This window comes from Hemitrygon akajei, chromosome 28 (assembly GCF_048418815.1).
Source record: "Hemitrygon akajei chromosome 28, sHemAka1.3, whole genome shotgun sequence".
Classification (NCBI taxonomy): Eukaryota; Metazoa; Chordata; class Chondrichthyes; order Myliobatiformes; family Dasyatidae; genus Hemitrygon; species Hemitrygon akajei.
Genome location: NC_133151.1, coordinates 12,750,498 through 12,772,644, shown reverse-complemented (window position 1 = coordinate 12,772,644; position 22,147 = coordinate 12,750,498). Strand labels below are relative to the sequence as shown.

At 44.4% G+C, this 22,147-nt stretch overlaps 1 protein-coding gene across 24 annotated transcripts in view; it reads left to right on the top strand.

Annotated features, from left to right (window-relative positions):
- LOC140717693 (neurexin-2-like) overlaps positions 1-22,147 on the top strand; it is a 1,248,008-nt gene that overhangs the window by 1,194,443 nt on the left and 31,418 nt on the right. For all 24 annotated transcript variants that reach the window (XM_073031362.1, XM_073031351.1, XM_073031361.1 and 21 more), the window contains one exon: positions 13,793-13,871. In XM_073031362.1, coding sequence (XP_072887463.1) covers positions 13,793-13,871 — 79 coding nt within the window. The remainder of the gene's footprint in view (positions 1-13,792; positions 13,872-22,147) is intronic.

Genomic DNA, 22,147 nt, shown 5'->3' with positions numbered 1-22,147 from the left:
TTAACCAACATTTCGAGTCCAGTGGTAGATATACCCCCATTATCTATCCCTCCTGTTTGGTTAGTCCTTATCCATTCAGGTTTCCGCTGTCCCACCTTGTTTACAATTGATTTCTAGTTTTTACTTGGAGGTGAGACCTTCGTGTTTGTTAAAATTCTTTTTTTAGTTTTATTTCAATTTTTTTAGTTTTTATTTTTATTCCTTCACCAGGCGGTCCCAAAAGCCATTGGTATGGCACAGTAGTTTTGTGCCATTAAAGTCAATCCTACAGCCATTGCGAATACAGTACTGCAGATTTCTCCGAGTAACCCCAACAGATCCACCTCTTATACTCGTTGATGCAGGCTTCCACCATGCGTCCCGTCTGGCCGATAGATGCTGCTCTGCATTCACAGGGAACACTGTAAACACCTGCAGTCCTGAGTCCCAGGTAATATTCGAACTGCATAAGCTGTGCATTTGCAATGGCCATAGGACTGACTTTGGGACCACCTGGTGAAGGAAGCCATTGAAATAAAACTAGAGAAAAGGAATTATAACAAAGGTAAAGGTCTCGTTCTAAGTAAGAAATGGAATTCGATTGCAAAGGATGTGCTAAAACTGGAGAGGGTTCAAAGGAGGTTCACAAAAATGATTCCAAGATTAAACAGCTTGTCATATGAAGAGAGCTTGATGGCTCTGGGCCTGTATTCACTGGAATTCAGAAGAATGAGGGGTGACCTCATTGAAATCTATCAAATGTTGACAGGCCAGAGATGTGGAAAGGATGTTTAAGACCACAGTCTTATGGTGGGAATGTCTAAGACCAGAGGACACAGCCACAAAATAGAGGGGCATTCTTTTAGAACAGATGAGGAAGAATTTTTTTTATCCAGAGGATGGTGAATCTGTGGAATTTATTGCCACAGGTAGCTGTGGAGGCCATCTTTATGTGTATTTAAGGCAGAGATTGATAGATTCTTGACTGGTCAGAGCATGAATGGATATGGGGGAAGGCAGGAGACTGGTGCTGAGAGGAAAAATGGATCAGCTTTGATAAAAGGCAGAGAAGACTCGATGGGCCAAATAGCCTAATTCTGCTCCTATATCTTATGGTAAACAAGGTAGACAGTGGAAACCTGATTGGATGAGGACTAACCAATCAGGAGAGATGGATGACTTGGGTATATATACTACCAGACTAGACATGCCCAGGCATCATCCCTGATGAAGATGGCAGTTTGCCACTGAAACATCAGTTAAAATTGATACTTGTACCTGGCTGGAAGCCTGAGAAGAGATTATTGTTTTTTCAGTTCAATATTTCACATCCTTATCTTCAGACCAAGGGAAATAAGAAGCACATCTTTATGCTGGCTAGGCACAGGTATGCCTTATAATCAGTGAACCACATTGTTATAATGTAGGAAACATAGTGATCATTTACAAGGGCACTTACAGACAGGTACAGGTGCAATCATAAACTCACCTGTAGTAGTATCACAGGCACATAGGTACAGACAACACACGGAAAATTGATCTACATAAATTAAACAAGACAGTGATGAAATTAAGACATGAACTCAGAAACAGTCAGAGGCAGATAAACAAGAGGAACACACACAAAATGCTGGAGGAACTCAGCAGGCTAGGCAGTCCAAATAATAAAAGTGAGGTAGTGTTCATGGGTTCAATGTCCATTTAGGAATCGGATGGCAGAGGGGACAAAGTTGTTCCTGAATCACTGAGTGTGTGCCTTCAGGCTTCTGTACATCCATCCTGACAGTAGCAATGAGAAGAGGGCATACCCTGGGTGCTGGAGGTCCTTAATAATAGACACTGCCTTTGTAAGGCACTGCTCCTTGAAGATGTCTTGGATACTACAGAGGTTAGTACCCATGATGGAGCTGACTAATTTAACAACTTTCTGTAGTTTCTTTCAACCTGTGCATTAGCCCTCCCCTCACCACCATACCAGAGAGTGATGCAGCCTGTCAGAATGCTCTCCATCTGTATAAGTTTTCGAGTGTCTTAGGTGACATACAAAATCTATTCAAACTCCTAATGAATTATGGTCTCTGTCTTGCCGCCTTTATAGCTGCATCGATATGTTGGGTCCAGGTTAGATCCTCAGAGATATTGACACCCAAGAACTTGAAACTCCTCACTCTCTCCACTTCTGATCTCTCTCTGAGGATTAGTTCATGATCACTTTCTGAAGTCAACAATCAGCTCTTTTGTCTTACTGACATTGAGTGCAAGGTTATTGCTGTAACACGACTCAACTTGCTGGTATATCTCGCTCCTGTACACCCTCTCGTCTCCATCTGAGATTCTACCAACAATGGTTGTATCATCAGCAAATTTATATTTGGTATATGAGCTATGCTTAGCCACATAGTCATGGGTATAGAGAGAGTAGAGCAGTGGGTTAAGCACGCACCCCTGAGGTGTGCCAGTGCTGATCATCAGTGAGGAAGAGTTATTAATACCAGTTCACATAGATTGTGATCTTCTGGTTAGAAAGTTGAGGATCCAGAGAAAGGGGGAGGTACAGAGGCCCAGGTTCCGTAGCTTATTGATCAGGACTGTAGGAATAATGGTATTAAATGCTGAGCTATAGTCAATGAACAGCATCCTGACAGAGGTGTTTGTATTGTCCAGCTGATCTAAGGCTGTGTGAAGAGCCATTGAGACTGCATCTACTGTAGACCTATGGTAGCATAGGTAGTCTCTAGTGTTCCGTAGGATTAGGGTTCAGATGGTCGGCTCAAGAACTGAATGGTTGATGGGAAGCAGCTGTTCCTGAACCTGATGGTGTGGGACTTCAGTTTCTGTTACCACCCTTCACTCCCCCGTCTGATGGGAGCATCAAGAAAATGGCATGAGCTAAACTTACATATGATATACCTGACCACGATGTCATCAATCAGAATACCTCCTCGTAATTATACCTATAACAATTGACTCGAATTGACTGAAGGTCCTGTTTCTGTGCTGTAATTTTCTCTGATTCTGTGACTCTATCCTTTGTGCCACAATATACCAGTTTTTTAATCTACTCCAAGATCAATCTAACCCTTCTCTTGCACTAAGTCCTGTATTTTTCTTTCATCAATGTGCCTATCTAAGAGTTTCTTAAATACTTCCAATGTGTCTTTCATCCAATTACCTTATTAACCCCTTGTCCCCTTGTATTAACCATTTCCACCCTAGGAAAATATCAGACTGTCCACTCAATCTGTGCATCTTATCATTTTGTACACCTCTATCAAGTCACCTCTCATCCTCCTTCACTCCAAACAGAAAAGCCCGAGCTCCGTCAGCTTACTCTCATAAGACAAGCTCTCTAATCCAGGCAGCATTCTGGTAAATCTGTTCTGCACCCTCTCTGAAGCCTCCATATCTTTTCTATAATATGGATGGGTCATCTTTTTTGCTGAAGGGCATGGAACCATGGGACCTCTTCTACCCAGGGAAGGAAGAAGCAGCCCTTCTGAGAGGAGCAGGTCTCTGAGACTTGTTCTCTGTGATATTTGTTGAGAGACAGTGACAATCATAGACTTTACTATGGAGAAGCTAAATTCAGACTAATGGTGAGAGATTAGAACTTCACAGTGTTTGACAGCTGGAAGGGCAGGAGGGAGGATTGTGTAGGTGCAGAGGAGGAACACACCAAAGGAAAAGTGTGGAGCTCACCAGAGTAATAGGAAAGGGGAAGGAGAAGGGGAGTGGAAGAGGGAGAGAGAGAGATAAATCAAGAATTGTGAGGGGTGCAGTTGTCATGATGTGCACTGGGAATGTCAGAAACAAAATGCGGAGGAGAGATGAACTACATTGTACAGACGATGACCGTTGTTTATTCATTAGGATTCCAACAGAATATAAGACCATAAGATATAACAGCTGAATTAGGCCATCTGGTCTTCTGGAGTATGCTCCGGAATTCAATCATGGCTGATCCTTTTTTTCTATCTCCTCCTCAATCCCAGTTCCCACCCTTCTCCCCATAACCTTTGATGCCATGTCCAATCAAGATTCTATCAATCTCTGCCTGAAAGAAACCCAACGACTTAGCCTCCACAGCTCCACGTGGCAACAAATTCAACAAATTTGCCTCCCTTTGGCTAAAGAAATTTCTCCGCATCTCTGTTTTGAAAGGGCACCCCTCAATCCTGAGGCTGTGCCCTCTTGTACTAGACTCTATCACCATGGGAAACATCCTTTCCACATATACTCTGAATAGGCCTTTCAATATTTGAAAATTTCAATGAGATTCTCCCTCATCCTTCAGAATTCCAGCAAGTACAGACCCAGAGCTATCAAATGTTCCTCTTATGATAACCCTTTCATTCCTGGAATCATCCTTGTGAACCTCCTCTGGACCCTCTCCAATGTCAGCACATATTTTCTAAGATGAGGGGCCCAAAATTGTTCACAATACCCAAGGTGAGGCCTCACCAGTGTCTTATGAAGCCTCAGCATCAGATCATTGCTCTTGTATTCTAGACCTCTTGAAATGAATGCTAACATGGCATTTGCCTTCCTCACCACTGACTCAACATGCAAGTTAACCTTCAGGGTGTTCTGCACAAGTACTCCCAAGTCCCTCTGCATCTCAGATTACTCAGTGGCTCAGTCAAGTGATACAGCAAGACATTACATTCTCCAAACTGGGACCCCGCTATTAACATTAATGGGGTGTCTGCTTAAGTAATATAAGTAACATGGAACCCCGAGGCTATCAAAATAAACTTGACAAGCTTAACTGAAAGTTCAGGAGACCACATTACAAAGAGTGAGTCGTTTGTGAAAATCACAAGGAATTCTGAACCATAAGACCAAAAGACATAGGAGCAGAATTAGGCCATTCAGCCCATCAAGTCTGCTCCACCATTCCAACATGGCTGATCCTGGATCCCACGCAACCCCATACACCTGCCTTCTCAAAATATTGTTTGATGTCCTGACTGATCAGGAAACAATCAGCTTATGCCTTACATATAGCCATAGACTTGGGTCTCCACTGCAGTCTGTGGCAGAGCATTCCACAGATACACTACTCTCTGGCTGTAAAAATAACTCCTTACTGCTGTTCTAAAAGGTTGCCCCTTAATTTTGAGGCTGTGTCCTCTAGTTCTGGAAACATCTTCTCCACGTCAACCCTGTCTAGTCCTTTCAACATTCAGTAGGTTTCAATGAGATCCTCCCACATTCTTCAAAATTCCAGTGAGTACAGGCCCAAAGCTGCCAAATGCTCCTCATATGAAGGATGTGGATACTATAGAGAGTGCACAGGAGATTTACAAGTTTGGAGAGTGTGCCTTATGAGAATAGGTTGAGTGAACTTGGTCTTTTCTCCTTGGAGTGACAGAGGATGAGAGGGGACCTGATAGAGGTGTATAAGGTGATGAGAGGTATTGATCATAAGACTATAAGATATAGGAGCAGAAGTAGGCCATTTGGCCCATTGAGTCTGCTCCACTATTCAATCATTGACTGATCCAATTCTCCCAGTCATCCACACTCCCCTGCCTTCACCCTATATCCTTTGATGCCCTGGCTAATCAAGAACCTGTCTTTGCCTTAAATACACACAGTGACTGCGGCCTGACTAGTGTCTTATAAATGCTCAGCATTATCTCCTTGCTTTTATATTCTATTCCTCAAAATTAATACCAATATTGCATTTGCATTGTTTACTGCCCCTCAGCCTGTAAATTAACCTTGTGGGAGTCTTGCATGAAGATTCCTAAGTCCCTTTGCACCTCTGATGTTGGAACCTTCTCCCCATTTAGATAATAGTCTATACTATTGTTCCTTTTACCAAAATGCATTATTATACATTTCCCAACAGTGTTTTCTATCATTAGGGTTTTTTCTCTCTTTCCTTCTCACAATAACTCCTTGCCATGCCCCTCCTCCTCTTCTTACCCCATCCCTAATTTTTAAATTTTAATTTTTTCTCACTCTCTTTCCCTCTCACAATAGCCTGTTCTCCATCTTCCTCTGGTGCTCCCCTCCCCCTTTCTTTCTTCCAAGGCATACTTCCCCTTCTCCAGCCTTGTATCCCTTTTGCCAATCAACTTCCCAGTTCTTAGCTTCAACCCTCCCCCTCCTGTCTTCTCCTATCATTTTGGGTCTCCCCCTCCCCCTCCCACTTTCAAATCCCGTACTATCTCTTTTTTCACTAGTCCTGACGAAGGGTTTCAACCCGAAACGTCGACTGTACTTCTCCCTATAGATGCCGCCTGGCCTGCTGCATTCCACCAGCATTTTGTGTGTGTTGCTTGAATTTCCAGCATCTGCAGATTTTCTATTGTTTGCTTATTTCCAGTGAGGTTGGGTGAGGCTAGATCTAGAGGTCATGGCTGAAGTGTGAAATATTTAATGGGAATCTGAGGGGAAACTTTTTTCACTCAGAGGATGGTGCGAGTGTGGAACGAACTAACAGTGGAAGTGATGAATGTGGGTTTGATTGAAACCTCTAAGAGAAGTTTTGATAGATACATGGATGGGTGGGGTATAGAGGGCTATATCCAGGTGCAGTTCAATTGGATGTTGCAGGAGGACCATTTGTCATGGACTAATGGGCTGAAGGGCCTGTTTCTATGCTGTGGTACTCTATAATGTGAAAAGACCAATCAAAGAAATGAGGCCTCGACCAACTGTTGGTGACAGGCTCCTGCTGGTTGGTATGCACTGCTCCTGGCGACAAGAGCAAGTAATATGAATACAGATATTTTTCTTAATTAAAAAGTTTATCAATAATTTGCTACATAATTCATGGGTGCTCAGTACAAATCTCATGAGTTGTGTCAGTGCTTCTGGCATGTTTGGCGAACCTGGCCTGCAGGCCTAGAAACAGGAGAAGCAACAGCTTGAGGGCAGATGGTGAAACATTCTGTGGACATGCAGCCTGATAGCCTTGGCAAAGAGCTCCTCCGCTCCGCTGAGGAGCAAAGACCATTCAGCCCATTCAGTCTGCTGATGACCCCACTACTGTTGGTTGAATCAAAGGTGGTGATGAATCGGCATAGAGGAGAGAGATTGAAAAGCTGGTTTCACTGAAGAGCAGCAAGGAGCTTCTAGTAAAAATAAAATGTGAGTCCTACTTCCCTGCTCCTTCCCCATGGTCCTGCTAGTTGTTTTCTATCAAGCATCTTTCCATTTCCTTTCCGAGACTCTCACCGACTGTTCACCACCTCAACAGGCGAAAAGTTCCAGATAATGCTGACACACGGCACGTTTACTCATATCCACCTTCATTCTTGGTCAGCTTCCCTAGTTGCTTGCCAACAAGCTAAAGAGAGCAGCTACTAATCCTGTCTTAACCCATCACACTGTAGACCACAAGACCATAAGATATAGGAGCTGAATTAGGCCATTTGGCCCACTAAGTCTCCTCCACCATTTCATCATGGCTGATCCAATTTTCCTCTCAGCCCTAATCTCCTGCCTTCTCCCCAAATCCCTTCATGCCTGACCAATCAAGAATCTATCAACCTCTTAAATATAACAAATGTCTTGGCTCCCACAGTCACATGTGGCAGCGAATTCCATAGTTCCACCACTCTCTGGCGAAAGAAATTCCTCCTCAGTTCCGTTCTAAATGAACGTCCCTCTATTCTGAGGCTGTGTCCTGTGGTCATAGACACCCCACCATAGCAAACATCCTCTTCACATCCACTCTATCAAGACTTTTCAACATTTGATAGATTTCTTTTTTTTTTGTAATTTATTTTTTTATTGGTTTATCATCAAACATTTCCATAAGATGTGTTTCAGACATTGTACCTATATATCATATAATTATATATATCACAAATCTCTACAAAGTATTTATCTGAGGTACACACTTATAGAAAAGAGTGGAGAGAAAACACAAGCAAAAGGGAAGAACTATGTACAAGTAGGGAGTGATCTTTTGTTTTTACAACAGATTCATTGATTTGTGAGAATAAAGTCAGGCCTATGAGGCATTATTTAGTTAAACCATTTTTCCCAGTATGAATCAAATTGTTCCAAATTGGATAAAATTCTCTTACGTTTGATTGGATTTAATAGCCCATTGACATTAAAAAAAATGAATTTTACCTTGTCCTTAGCCATCTGTATTTATCTGTCAATGTACCATTGAAATTAGAATAAAACTTAATCAATCTACTCCCTGAACAAATACGAACCGAGAAACGCAGATAATAACAAAAATGGCAACGAACGTGTGATTCCAAGGCTGAGGTCACTAGTAGATGACCCTGCGTTGAGCTAGAGGAAATGTCTAGCTGTGGGGGATAACCCCTTCCTACTTGTGAATTGAGGGCCCCCAATGCAGTATTCATAAAAGTCAGTGAACAAATCCATTACACAGAAAAGATTTCCCTGTGTACTCCTCATATATATATACACACACACATATACATACACACACATTACATACGTATATATATAATGTGTGTGTGTATGTGTGTGTGTATATATATATATATTCTCATTTTGGTGGGGAAAAAGGAGTAAGTGAGTGAATAAAGAATAACAACTAAGTAATATAAAATCCACATTATAATAAGTATTTCTCGAGATAGGTATATCACCGTGTACTTTTGCTTTCATTTAGCTTCTCAACATTTTTAAAGTTAGCTAAACCTTATGGCTCTTCTGAAGGGGGTGAGGACTGTCTTTGGGAAACTGCCGGTGTCAACCTGAAATTATTAACCTGCTCAGTTGAGGAAAAACACCAGAGACACGAAATTACCTCTGAAACGGTTTTTATTCAGAGAGGAGTTCGCAGCCCCACGCACTTGGGCGTAAGGTAGCCAACTCCCAATTTGTCGGTTTACAAAGGTCATACTTATACCCAAAAGCAGGGTACTACATTCGCAAATATGGTTACCAATTCAAATTCATCAATTGATTGGCTATTGCATAACTAAGCACGCGAAATACTCGGAATAAGCATAGATGCAAGCGTAATACTTGGAATGGGTATGGATGCAAGCAAAACACTCGAAATAGGTATATAGCTTAAAATACTTTGCCAAACACATTGTCTTGTGGTCGCAAGGTTCCTCTTCTTTGTGGTTGCCACATGCTGTCTGGCATCTTATTTTAGCTACCTCTTCCCTGTCCTCCTACACTTCCCCAATGACGTATCCTCTCCCTGGTCCTGTCTACATATTTTGCTACACTTAACCCTCGCCCACCCCTTCTATACGTACCCCTTACCCTCTTCACATTCTCACCGGTCTCTTCCTGATATATTTCTTTCAGCCTCCTCCCATCTCCTGCCTTCTCAATTCTTGCACTATTTCCCAAGCGGAGCGGGACAGTTCCTCAGTCAGGTTTTCCCTCATTTTGGTGACACTGACGGGCAACCCTCTGGCCTTCATGTCTGTAGTCGCCTCTTCCACTGTCTGGTACAACCGCGTCCCATTGTCATAAAGCACTCGAAGTTTAGCAGGGTACAGAGTTTGAAATCTAATCTTATTTTGCTTTAGCACTCGCTTTACTTCAGAGTATTCTTTGCATTGCTGCAGGACCGCGGGGGGGTAATCTTGGTCGAAATATATTAATTTATCATCGAAAAACACTCTCTTCTTACCCCAGGCCCTTTGTAGAATCTGTGTCTTGGTGCTGTACTGAAGGAATTTAATTATTATAGAGCGTGGCTTTCTGTCCTGGGTAGGTTTTGGAACCAGCGCATGGTGCGTCCTCTCGATTTCCAGCTCCATAGTTGAGGGAAGATCCCACAGTAACTTCTCGACAAACTCCGTCATAGACGAGCCCTCCGCTCCTTCGGGAACGTTGTAGATTCTGATATTTTTCCGCCGTGACCTTCCCTCCAGATCAAGCAGTTTACCTTCTTGGTGATGTATGATTTTTATTGTCTTGCTCAGTATCCGTTCCACGTTTTGAACGCGATCTTCCACCTTCTCAATGCGAGTCTCTGCCATGGCTATTTTTTGATTAAAGCTGGCGAGCTCTGCCTTAATATCCCAGAGCTGCTGCTTTATTTCTTTCTGGATCTCCATTATCTCTTTCAGGATTTCGAACATATTCGCCGCTTCGACTGAACGAGGCCCGGCTGCCACCTCGCTAGCACATGGTCGGGTCGGAGAGCCGCTCGCTGCACTCCTCTCGGACACAAGCTCCGTAGTGTCGCTTTCTTTATTTCCGTTCCTTTTCCCCATTCTTGCCCCTCTTTTCAGTTCAAATATTTTTTGAAAAATATTATATTTGATGGAATAACGGAGCTTAATACGTGCTTTTCCGGAGGAGCTAGTGACTTAAGCTGCCATTCTCGACGATGACATCACCAGAACCTTCACATTTGATAGGTTTCAATGAGGTCACTATTCCTTCTTCTAAATTCCAGTGAGTACAGGCCCACAGCCATCAAAAGCTCTTCATATGATAAGCCTTTCAATCCCAGAATCATTTTCATGAACCTCCTTTGAACCCCCTCCAATGTCAGCACATCCTTTCTGAGATAAGGGGACCAAAACTGCTTACAAAACTCCAAGTGAGGTCTCACCAGTACTCCAATATAACATTCTTGCTTTTATATTCTAGTCCTCGTGAAATGAATGCTAACAATGCATTTGCCTTCCTCATCATGCATTCCTCAATCTGCCAATTAACCTTTAGGAAATCCTGCACAAGGACTCACAAGTCCCTTTGCGCCTCAGATTTTTAATTTCCTTATAGATAATAAGTCCATGTTTTTATTTCTCCTTTAGTCCAACACACATACAAACCCTCCTGGAGGAGCTCAGGGATACCCTTGTATACACACACACAATACTGGAAGAACTCAGGGACACCCTTGAACACACACAATACTGGAGGAACTCAGGGATACCCTTGAACACACACAATACTGGAAGAATTCAGGGATACTCTTGTGTACACACAATACTCTTTCTATGTTGTAATTAATATTGTAGAGGAAAAACTTATAGTAATTCAGGAAGGTGTGATGAAGGGTTATTTGGTAGATTTAAAGCAGGGTAGTGGAAACTAGTGGCTCTTTACAGCAATATATTGTAACTGTGCTGTGTAGCAAGGCTGCATTGTCAAGGGGGTCAATATGGAAGCAACTGAACCTGCCAGAGAAGCAGCAGTATCAAGATGTTTGGCTCCTGGTTATCTCTGGCTGTTCTGGCTGAAAGACGAAAAGATTCCCCAAGGATACCAGCTGCAAGCAGAAAATTGTGCAGATGTCAGTATTAAAGCAGCCTGATGTCCTTGGGACCTATGGCAGAGAGATATAATTGGCACCCCTCTGCACAGCCCAATCAAGGAGGAAACTTTCAGAAAGACAGGAAAGCAACAGGACTCTGCTGGAGGCCGGAATCTGCCTCATCAACAACTGGTGAAGTGCAACCATTCATAAAATGCCTTTTTCTCTGCCTCTGCCATTTGCTTCTCCCGTGGCCTCAAGGTGGAACACAGAAGAGTGAAAATTAAGTTTCATTTTCGTAAAGCCCCACCTGGGAGGTGGGGTTATGGGCAGCCATCTCAAGTAGAGCTCTCAGCCTTGGAGGGGATTAGGCAAAATCACCGGAATTAGAGCTGGATGGAGGATTAATTTCCAAGTAAGACTGTAACCTCTGGAGGATTAAAGAACAATGTGTCAAGGTTTTAAGACTGAAGGAGGTGGTCAGATTTGATAATATTAATTACCCCTACTGAGCTGCTTTTTGATATGAAAGCCTCACCTTTCAGATACACGCTAGAAATATTCCCTTCTTCCCACCAAAACCTCTACAGGTGAGGCAAGGGCCTCCATCAGTCAGAAACCTGTACAAACCCCTCACAAAAAGGGCAGTATGTTAGCATAACATTTTGGAGAGCCTGTGATGGGATGATCAGGGTTCAATTCCCACTGCTGTCTGTAAGGAGTTTGTACCACCTCACCATGGTCACATGGGGCTCCTCCAGGTGCTTCAGTTTCCTCTCACGTTCCAGAATCATCTGGGTTAGGGTTAGCAAGGTGTGGGCAGCTATGTTACTTCCACAGTATGGTCACACATGCAGACTGCCTGCAGCACATCCTCGGACTGTGGACATTGCTGCAAACAATACATTTCACTATATGTTCTAATGGACTTGTGACAAATAAAACTAAACTTTAAATATTTAAAGGTCTGAGTTGGGGTGGGTGTGGGGGGGTGTGCTCTTCAGTTGACTACTTCAAAAGTGAGACTGATGAATTTCTGCTGGGCAAGGACACTGAGGATTACAGAGCCATGGTGGATGCAACTACGGAGAAGACACAACAGCAGCTATATTTCATTTGGAGTTTGAGGAGATTTGGTACATCACCAAAGACACTCGCAAATTTCTACAGATGTACCATGGAGAGCATTCTAACTGGCTGCATCACTGTCTGGTATGGGGGCGGGTGGGGGGGAGCGGGAGAGAGCTACTGCACAGGATCAATAGCATCCAGGGTATCTTCAAGGAGCAATGCCTCAAAAAGGTAGCATCCATCATTAAGGACCCCTGTCACCCAGGACATGCCTTGTTCTCATTGCTACCATCAGGGAGGAGGTACAGGAGCCTGAAGACACACACTCAATGATTCAGGAACAGCTTTTTCCCCTCTGCCATTTGATTTCTGAATGGACTTTCAATCCATGAACACTGCCTCATGACTTTTTAATCTCTATTCTTGCACTACTTATTTAATTTAACAATTTTATATATTTTTTTGCGCAATTCACATTTTTCCCTATTATTACTGTACTGCTACTGCAAAGACAACAAATTTCATGACATATGCTGTGATATTAAATCTGATTCTGGTTAAGAGAAATGGGAAAGGTTGAAGAGCTTCTCGCACTCCGCAGGTACTGTACATCTGTCCCACCATTTCACTCGGAGCTCCAAGGAGCTAGTGGGAGCAAAGGAGGTACTGGAGTGCAGCTGGTCAGTGTGCATCCAACAGCAGATGCATCCACAAGATGGAGCTGACAAACCAGAGTGGGAGGAGGAGGCAGTGTCCAGTTGGATTCTTGGCAAAGAATGGACTGGTGTTGTACAGTTGGATGGACATTGGGACCTGCATTTCTATATCCCTTTTCTCATTCCTTTCAGGATGACTGAAGCTGGTTCACTAGCAGCCGCTCTTGCAATATTGGAAATGCTGTGGTCAGGTTATGTACAGCAAGCTCCTAGTCAGGAACACGGTTAAGTAGTCAAGTGGTTTCATTTTGCACATCACGTTGGTTATGAACATTGGCTAGCAGAATCAACAATGGATGGGTGCTTGGGGGATAGAGAGCAGGGAGCAGTAACCACTCCCAACACTTCTTTAAACAACCAGCTGGAGGAGCTCTGTGGGTCAGGTAGCTCTGTGGGTGGGGAAGAATTAACAACATTTTGGCAGATGGATTGTGCTCCAGGCTCCAGCATCTGAAATTTCTTGACACCATAAGACACTGGAGGAACTCAGGGATATTCTTGTACACACACAATTCTGGAGGAACTCAGTGGTACTCTTGTATACAAAGAGTACTGGACGAACTCAGAGATACTCTGCTACACAATCAATACCGGATGAACTTTGGGACTCCATCATCCATTCCCTGGATCCTTTAGGTAAAAGGGCAGACAGGGCCTTGAGTTAAATCCTATCAGAATTCCAGGATCTGTAATGGTGGGAGCACCTACTGGAGTTCAGTCTGCATTTCCAGCAGGTCTGTGCAATGGGGTATGAAATGCAAAAGACAAACACACTGCAGGAAGAAAGCACAGCTTGCACGCTCGATCTATGAGTCTCAAACTGATCTTGTCCTCCCTCTTTCAGAACACAGATGATATTCTGGTGGCCTCTGCTGAGTGTCCAAGTGATGATGAAGACCTGCAGGAGTGTGAGCCCAGCACGGGTGAGTTTGCTAACAGGGGGGAGCTTGGTCGACCAGATTCCATCTTCCTATCTTGGTCATGCACCAGTGTTCAACATGTTGTTCTGCAGCTCTACCCCCTCACTGCTCCTGCAAGTGTCTCAGAGGCAGAGTAGGAGGGTGCTTGAACCAGCCTGGGTGCTTGTCCAGATCTCACAGACACGTTTTCCTGCTATTAGTCAGTACCTTTGTCTGCTAAGTGAGGTGAACTTTATCAGTGTACCTGCTCATTCCAGTTGGAACAATGCCTGTACTGTGTAACAGCCACCACTGGCTCCCGTGTCATGTAATGGGTGTAACGTGAACCTGGTGCATGCATAAACTATGTGTAAACATTCTCATTTTCATTCCTCTCTCTGTCTCTGTCTCTCATTCTCTTTCTTCCTGGCTCTCTCCCTCTCTCCTCTCTTTCCCTTTCCCTCTATCTCTCTCTCACTGTCTTCCCCTCCCCATCTCTCTCACTGGTTCTCCACTCTTTCTCTTTCTCAATCGCTCTCACACTGCCTTTCACAGCCTCTCTTTCTGACTTTCTCTCACTTTCTCTTACCCTCTCAGCTTTTCTCTCTCCCTCTTTTTCTTACTCTCTCTCCAACTCTCTCCCTCCCTCTGACTCTCTCCTTCTCAGTCTCTCTCTCTTCTTTTACTCTCTGTCTCATTCTCTCTATCTGACTCTTTTTCCCTGTCTCCCTCTCTCTCACTCACTCTTTCTCCCTGACTCTGTCTTGCCCTCTCTCTCACTGTCTCTCTCTCGCACACACAATGCTGCTCTGTTGCAGCATGCGCACGCACACACACACACACACACACACACACACACACACACACACACACACACACACACACACACACACACACACACACACACACACACACACACACACACACACACACAGCTATAAATCACACACACCGACTTTATATTCCAGTGAACACAAACTGAGTCACAAAGCAGTTATAGACGGATAGCTTAGTGTAACATATGCCCAAATGTACACACACTCACACACAGACACACACATGTCGACACAAGTAAATATACCAACTAGGCCATTCAGGTCTTCAGATATGTTGTTCTATCTACTGTAAGATCATCATGGTTTCTTTGGTACCTCATTTCCACATTCCAATCTGCATGACCCCCCACCCCAGTCACCTTCCAGCCCTTGTATCCACCAATCACCCCTCCCCCCGCTCAAAAAAATGTTCCAAATGCTCCAATTCCATCATCCCTTGAGAAGTTTCAAAAACTCACCATCCTCCAAAAGAAGGAATCTTGCCTAAAATGGGTGATGTCTTAAACAGTGAGTCTGATTTTAGATTCTCAAAACAAGAGAAAACGTCCTGTCCAAATCCACCCTGTTGAAACCCCTCAGGGTCTTAAATATCTCATTCAAATCCTCCCTCGTTCTACATTCCAGCCAGTACAAGCCTAGACTGCCCAAACTCTCCCCGTATGACAACCTGCCCATCCCTGGAAGTAGTTTATTAAACCCCACCTGAACTGCTTCCAGTGCATTGTCATATTTCCTTACACAGGGAGGCTGAGGCTGTGAAGAAATCTCTAAATATGGTCTCTTCAACAGCCAATGCAATTGTAACATAATCTCTATTTTCATATTCAATTCCCCAAGCAGCAAGCTCAAACAGTTTGTTAGCTTTCCTCATTAATTTGCTGAACTGCCTTCCAGCTTTTTACAAGTAATTCACCGAGACACCTGCATTCCTCTGCATCTCAGTTTGCCATGCGTTCACCATTTATTTTCTGAACATCATGCTCCAATTCCCAGGTCCTTGCCCACTCAACATGCTTCCCTACCTGTCCTGGTAGTTAACACCTGTATGTGCTCCCCTATCTGTCTTGTGGTTAGCACCTCTATATGCTTCCACACCTTTCCTTGTGATTATCACCTGTACCTGCTCCCCTGTCTGTCCTTGTGGTTATCAACTGTATGTGCACCCCTACTTGTCCTATGATTATCACCTGTACTTGCTTCCCTACCTGTCCTGTGATTAACACCTGTACATGCTCCCCTACCTGTCCTGTGATTATCACCTGTATGTGCTTTCCTACCTGTCCTTGTGGTTTGCACCTGTATGAGCTCTCCTACCTGTCTTTGTGCTTAGAAGCTGTATGTGCTCCCCTACCTGTTATAGTCATAGAAAAATACAGCACAGGAGCAGGCCTTTTGCCCTATCTAGTCCATGACAAATTATTGGGATGCCTTCTCCCATCAAACTGCACCTCCAAACATAGCCCTTCATATCCCTACTATCTATGTAACTATTTGAACTTCTCTTAAATGTTGAAATTGATCTCACATGCACCACTTGTGCTGGCAGCACATTCAACACTCTTACGACCCTCTTAGTGAAGACATTTCCCCTCATGTTCCCCATAAACTCTTGAACTTTCACCCTTAACCTATGATCTCTAGTTCTAGTCCCACACAACCTCAATGGAAATAGTCTGCTTGCATTTACCCTATCTATACCCCTCATAATTTTGTATACCTCTATCAAATTTCCTCTCAATCTTCAGCGCTCCATGGAATCAACTCCTAACCCTTTCAATCTTTCCTTACAACTCAGATCCTCCAGACCTGGCAGCATCCTTGTAAATTTTCTCTTGTACTCTTTCAATGTTATATTCAACTTTCCTGTAGTCAGATGACCAAAAATCCACACAATACTCTGAATTCAGCCTCACCAATGTCTTATACAAGCAACACACACAAAATGCTGGAGGAACTCAGCAGGCCAGTCAGCATCTATGGAAAAGAGAATAGTTGACATTTCAGGCCGATACCCTGAACTGATGAAGGGTTTTGGCCCGAAACATCGACTGTACTCCTTTCCATAGATGCTGCCTGGCCTGCTGAGTTCCTCCAGCAGTTTGTGTGTGTTACTCCGATTTCCAGCATCTACAGATTTTTCTCATTAATGTCTTATACAACTTCAACATAACATCACATCCCTTGCACTCAGTACTTTGATTTATGAAAGCCAATGTGGCAAAAGCTTTCTTTATGACCCTATCCACTTGTAACGCCACTTTCAATGAATTATGGACCTGTATTCCCACATCCTGTTTTTTCACCACACTCCTCAGTGACCTTCCATTCACTATGTAAATCTTACTCTGGTTGGTTGTATCGAAGTTCAACACCTCGCACTTGTCTGCATTAAATTCCATCTACCATTTTTCAGCCAATGTTGGTGTCATCTGCAAATTTGCAGATCCAGTTAACCACATTATCATCCAGATCACTGATATAGATAACAAACAATAATGGACCCAGCACTGATCCCTATGGCACTTCACAAGTCACAGGCTCCAGTCAGGCAACCATCTACGACCACTCTCTGGTGTCTCCCATAAAGCCAATGTATCTTCCAGTTTACTGCCTCATCTTGAATGCCTAGCAACTGAACCTTATTAACCAACCTCCCACACAGAACCTTGTCAAATGCCTTGCTACAGTCCATGTGAAAAACTTCTTCTGCCTTGCCTTCATCCACTTAGAATACCATCCAATAATCTTCCCACTCAGGCTCACTGCCTATAATTTACTGGTTTATTCTCAGAGTCTTTAACAGTGGAACAACATTGTCTGCCTTCAGATCCTCTGGTCGCTCTCCTGTCGCTAAGGATATTTTAAATATCTCTGCTAGGGCCCTGGCACTTTATGTACTTGCCTTTCACAGAGACTGAGGGAACACCTTGTCAGGCCCTGGGGATTTATCCACCCTGATTTGCCTCAGGATAGCAATCACACTGTATAGGGTCCACAGAACTGATAGTTTTATGTCTCACTTCTATAGACTCTGTATCTGTCTCCTGAGTATATCGAAATGAAAAAATTAATTTGAGGTCTTCCCCAACTCTTTTGACTCTCCATTTGCTGTTCCACACCATGTTCCGCCTTACTCTGCTGGGTAAGAAGCTGACAGCGATGCAGGTGGATGCTTCCCTGGTGTCATGGATTATTGATTACCTGACTGGCAGACCACAGTACGTGCGCTTGCAACACTGTGTGTTAGACAGAGTGGTCAGCAGCACTGGGGTTCCAAAGAGGACTGTCCTGTCTCCCTTTCTCTTCACCATCTACACCTTGGACTTCAACTACTGCACAGAGTCTCGCCATCTTCAGAAGTTTTCTGATGACTCTGCCATAGTTGGATGCATTAGCAAGGGAGGTAAGGCTAAGTACAGGGCTACGGTGGGAAACTTTGTCACATGGTGTGAGCAGAATCATCTGTAGCTTAATGTGAAAAAGACTAAGGAGCTGGTGGTGGACCTGAGGAGGGCTGAGGCACCAGTGACCCCTGTTTCCATCCAAGGGGTCAGTGTGGACATGGTGGAGGATTACAAATACCTGGGGATACGAATTGACAATAAACTGGACTGGTCAAAGAAAACTGAGGCTGTCTACAAGAAGGGTCAGAGCCGTCTCTATTTCCTGAGGAGAGTGAGGTCCTTTAACATCTGCCAGACGATGCTGAGGATGTTCTACGAGTCTGTGGTGGCCAGTGCTATCATGTTTGCTGTTGTGTGCTGGGGCAGCAGGCTGAGGGTAGCAGACACCAACAGAATCAACAAACTCATTCGTAAGGCCAGTGATGTTGTGGGGGTGGAACTGGACTCTCTGACGGTGGTGTCTGAAAAGAGGATGCTGACCAAGTTGCATGCCATCTTGGACAATGTCTCCCATCCACTCCATAATGTACTGGTTAGGCACAGGAGTACATTCAGCCAGAGACTCATTCCACCGAGATGCAATACTGAGCGTCATAGGAAGTCATTCCTGCCTGTGGCCATCAAACTTTACAACTCCTCCCTAGGAGTGTCAGACACCCTGAGCCAATAGGCTGGTCCTGGACTGGTTTCCACCTAGCATAATTTACTTATTATTTAATTATTTATGGTTTGTATTGCTATATTTCCACACTGTTCTTGGTTGGTGCGACTGTAACGAAACCCAGTTTCCCTCGGGATCAATAAAGTATGTCTGTCTGTCTGTCTGGATAACTTCACATTTCCCATTATGTTACATCAGCCACACACATATTGTCCATATCCTCTGAAACATATTTGCACCTCATGCCCTTCTCCATCTGGTCCCTCCTTCCTGACCATCTTTACACCCTCCTCCCTCCTCTACTTATTCACTATCCTGATCATTTCCTCCTCCCTCCTGATCATCTCCTCCCTCCTGAGCACCTCTTCCCTCCTGATCATCTCCTGTCTCCCTACTCCTAATCATATTCTCCTCCCTGCTGATCATCTCCTCCGCCCAATCATCTTCTCCCCCCGATCATCCCCTCCCCACTGATCATCTCCTCCCCCCGATCATCTCCTCCCTTCCTCTTGGTCACCTCTTCCCTCCCCCCTGATCATTTCCTCCCTTCCTCCTGATCATCTCCCCCCTCCCCTGATCTAGTCTGTTTCCTCCTTCCTGATAATTTTCTCCCTCCATCTGATCAATTTTACACCCTCCTTCTTCCTCCTGATCATCTTTACACCCTCCTCCCTCTCGATATCAACTCTTCCCTCCTTCTGGTAATTTCCTCCCTACCTTTTCATGATATTAATTGGCCTCATAACAAAGCTTTAAAAAATTCAAAGTATGTTTATCACATAAAAATAAGCAATAGATATCAATAACATGAGATAAAGAGTCCCTGAAAGTGAGTCCATTGTTTGTGGGAACATTTCAATGATGGGGAAAGTGCAGTTATCCCCTATGGTTCAAGAGCCTGATGGTTGAGGGGAACAACTATTCCTGGTGGTGAGAGTCCTGAGGCTCCTGTACCTTCTTCCTGATGGCAGCAGCAAGAAGAGAGTGTGACCTGGGTGGTGACAGTCCCTCATGATGATTGCTGCTTTCTGTTGATGTGCTCAATGGTTTTGGGGGGATGGAGTTGTGGCAGTAGTGGTTTGACCAAGAATGGACAGGGCTATATCCAAGCAACACACACAAAATGGTGAAGGAACTCAGCAGGCCAGGCAGCATCTATGGATGAGTACAGTCGATGTTTTGGGCTGAGACCCTTCAGCAGGACTGGAGAGAAAAAAATGAGTAGAGTTAAAAGGAATGGTGAAGATTGAGAGACCGCTTCGCCGAGCACCTACTCTCCATCCACCAGAAAAAGCAGGATCTCACATTGGCCACCATCTTAATTCCACTTCCCATTCCTCCTCCAATATATCTATCCATGGCCTCCTCTACTGTAGCGATGAGGTCACACTCAGGTTGGAGGAACAACACCTTATATTCTGTCTGGGTAGCCTTAAACCTGATGGCATGAACATCGATTTCTCAAATTTCTGGTAATGGCATCCCCATCCCCATTTCCCATTCTCACCTTATCTCTTTGCCTGCTCATTGCCTCCCTCTGGTGCTCCTTCCCCCCTTTTCTTCAATCCATGGCCATCTGTCCTCTCCTATTAGATTCCCCCTTCCCCAGCCCTGTATCTCTTTCACCAATCAACTTCACAGTTCTTCACTTCATCCTCTCCTTCAGGTTTCACCTATCACCTTCTGTTTCTCCCTCCCCTCTCCCCACCTTACAGTCTGCTCCTCATCTTTTTATCTCCAGTCCTGCTGAAGGATCTCATTGTAAAACGTTAACTGCACACTTTTCCACAAATGCTGCCTGGCCTGCTGAGATCCTCCAGCATTTTGTGTATGTTGCTTTGATTTCCAGCATCAGCAGATTTTCTCGTGTTTGTGGGCTGTATCCATCAGTCTCTGAAAGATTTTCTGTTCAAGGGAATTGGTGTTTCCGTAAAACAGGCCGTAATGCAGCCAGTCATATACTCTGCACCACACATCTATAGTTTGTCAGAGGTTTATATGTCTTGCTGAATCTACACAGACTCCTAAGGAAGTAGAAGTACTGCCATTTGGCTCAGGCGTTCAGTGATACTGGTCATCAATAGGTGAAGCCCAGCTCCAATCTAGAGGATTCACTCATCACAGTCTGTCAACTTGACAATGGCCCAATTATCTTTACCCTTTGCTTTATCATCTAACTATTTTGTAGCCCATTACCGTAGCACCAATGACCCCCCCCCCCCCCCTTCTCCCGTCTTCACCCCTGCTTCTCTTTCTGAACGCCCCGCTCTGTTCTTCTGCCTGCTCTGGATCTTTTTATCACTAACCACCAACCATCAACCATCTCGACTTTAACACTCCTCTCTCCAATTCTAAGCTTACTCCCTCTGAATGTGCTGCTCTCCACTCTCTCTGCACTAATCCAAACCTCACCATTAAATCCACAGATGTAGTGACTTGGCAGACTGAGGTGAGGCAGCAACTCTCAGGCACCTCCTCTTGAACATGACCCCACTAAGGTGCATTAGGCCACTGTCTCCTGCACCACCACCACCAACCTTATGGACTCTGGGGATCTCCCATCCACTGCCACCAACCTCCTTACCCATCACCTCCCATTTCTACCTCCTACCCAAGATCCATAAACCTACCTCCTGTCCAGCTAGACCCATTGTTTCTGCTTGTTCCTGCCCCACCAAGCTTGTACCTGCATACCGCAAGTCTGTTTAGCGCCCCCCCCAGGTTCAGTCCCTTCCTGCCTACATCCATGACGCTTCACATGATCTTGATCTTTTCAATGACTTTAAGTTCCCTGGCACCAATCATCTCATTTTCACAAAGGATGTCGGGTTCCTGTCCACCTGGAGGAGTCCCCCATCAGATGAGCCTTAAAGCTTTCTGCTTCTCTCTGGACAACAGAGCCAACTAGTTCCCCTCCACCACCAAGTTCCTCACTCTCAATAATTTCTCCTTCGGCTCCTCCCACTTCCTTCAAACCAAAGGTGTAGCCATGGGCATTCGCATGGGTCCCACCTTTTTGTATGTTATATGGAACAGTTTGTGTTCCAAACCTACTCTGGTATCACCCCCCAACTCTCCCGAACTATGCTGACAACTGTACTGGTGCTGTTTCTTGCACCCATGTTGAGCTCATTGACTTCATCAACTTTGCCTCCAATTTCCACCCTGCCCTCAAATTTACTTGGTCCATTTCCAACATTTCCCTCCGCTTCCTCAATCTTTCTGTCTCCATCTCTGGAAACAGTCGATCTATTGATATCTTTTATAAACTCAGGGACTCTCACAGCTATCTTGACTATACCTCTTCCCAACCTGTCACTTGTAAAAATGCCTTCCCCTTCTCTCAGTTCCTCCGTCTCCACTGCATATGCTCTCAGGATGAGGCTTGTCCTCGTTCTT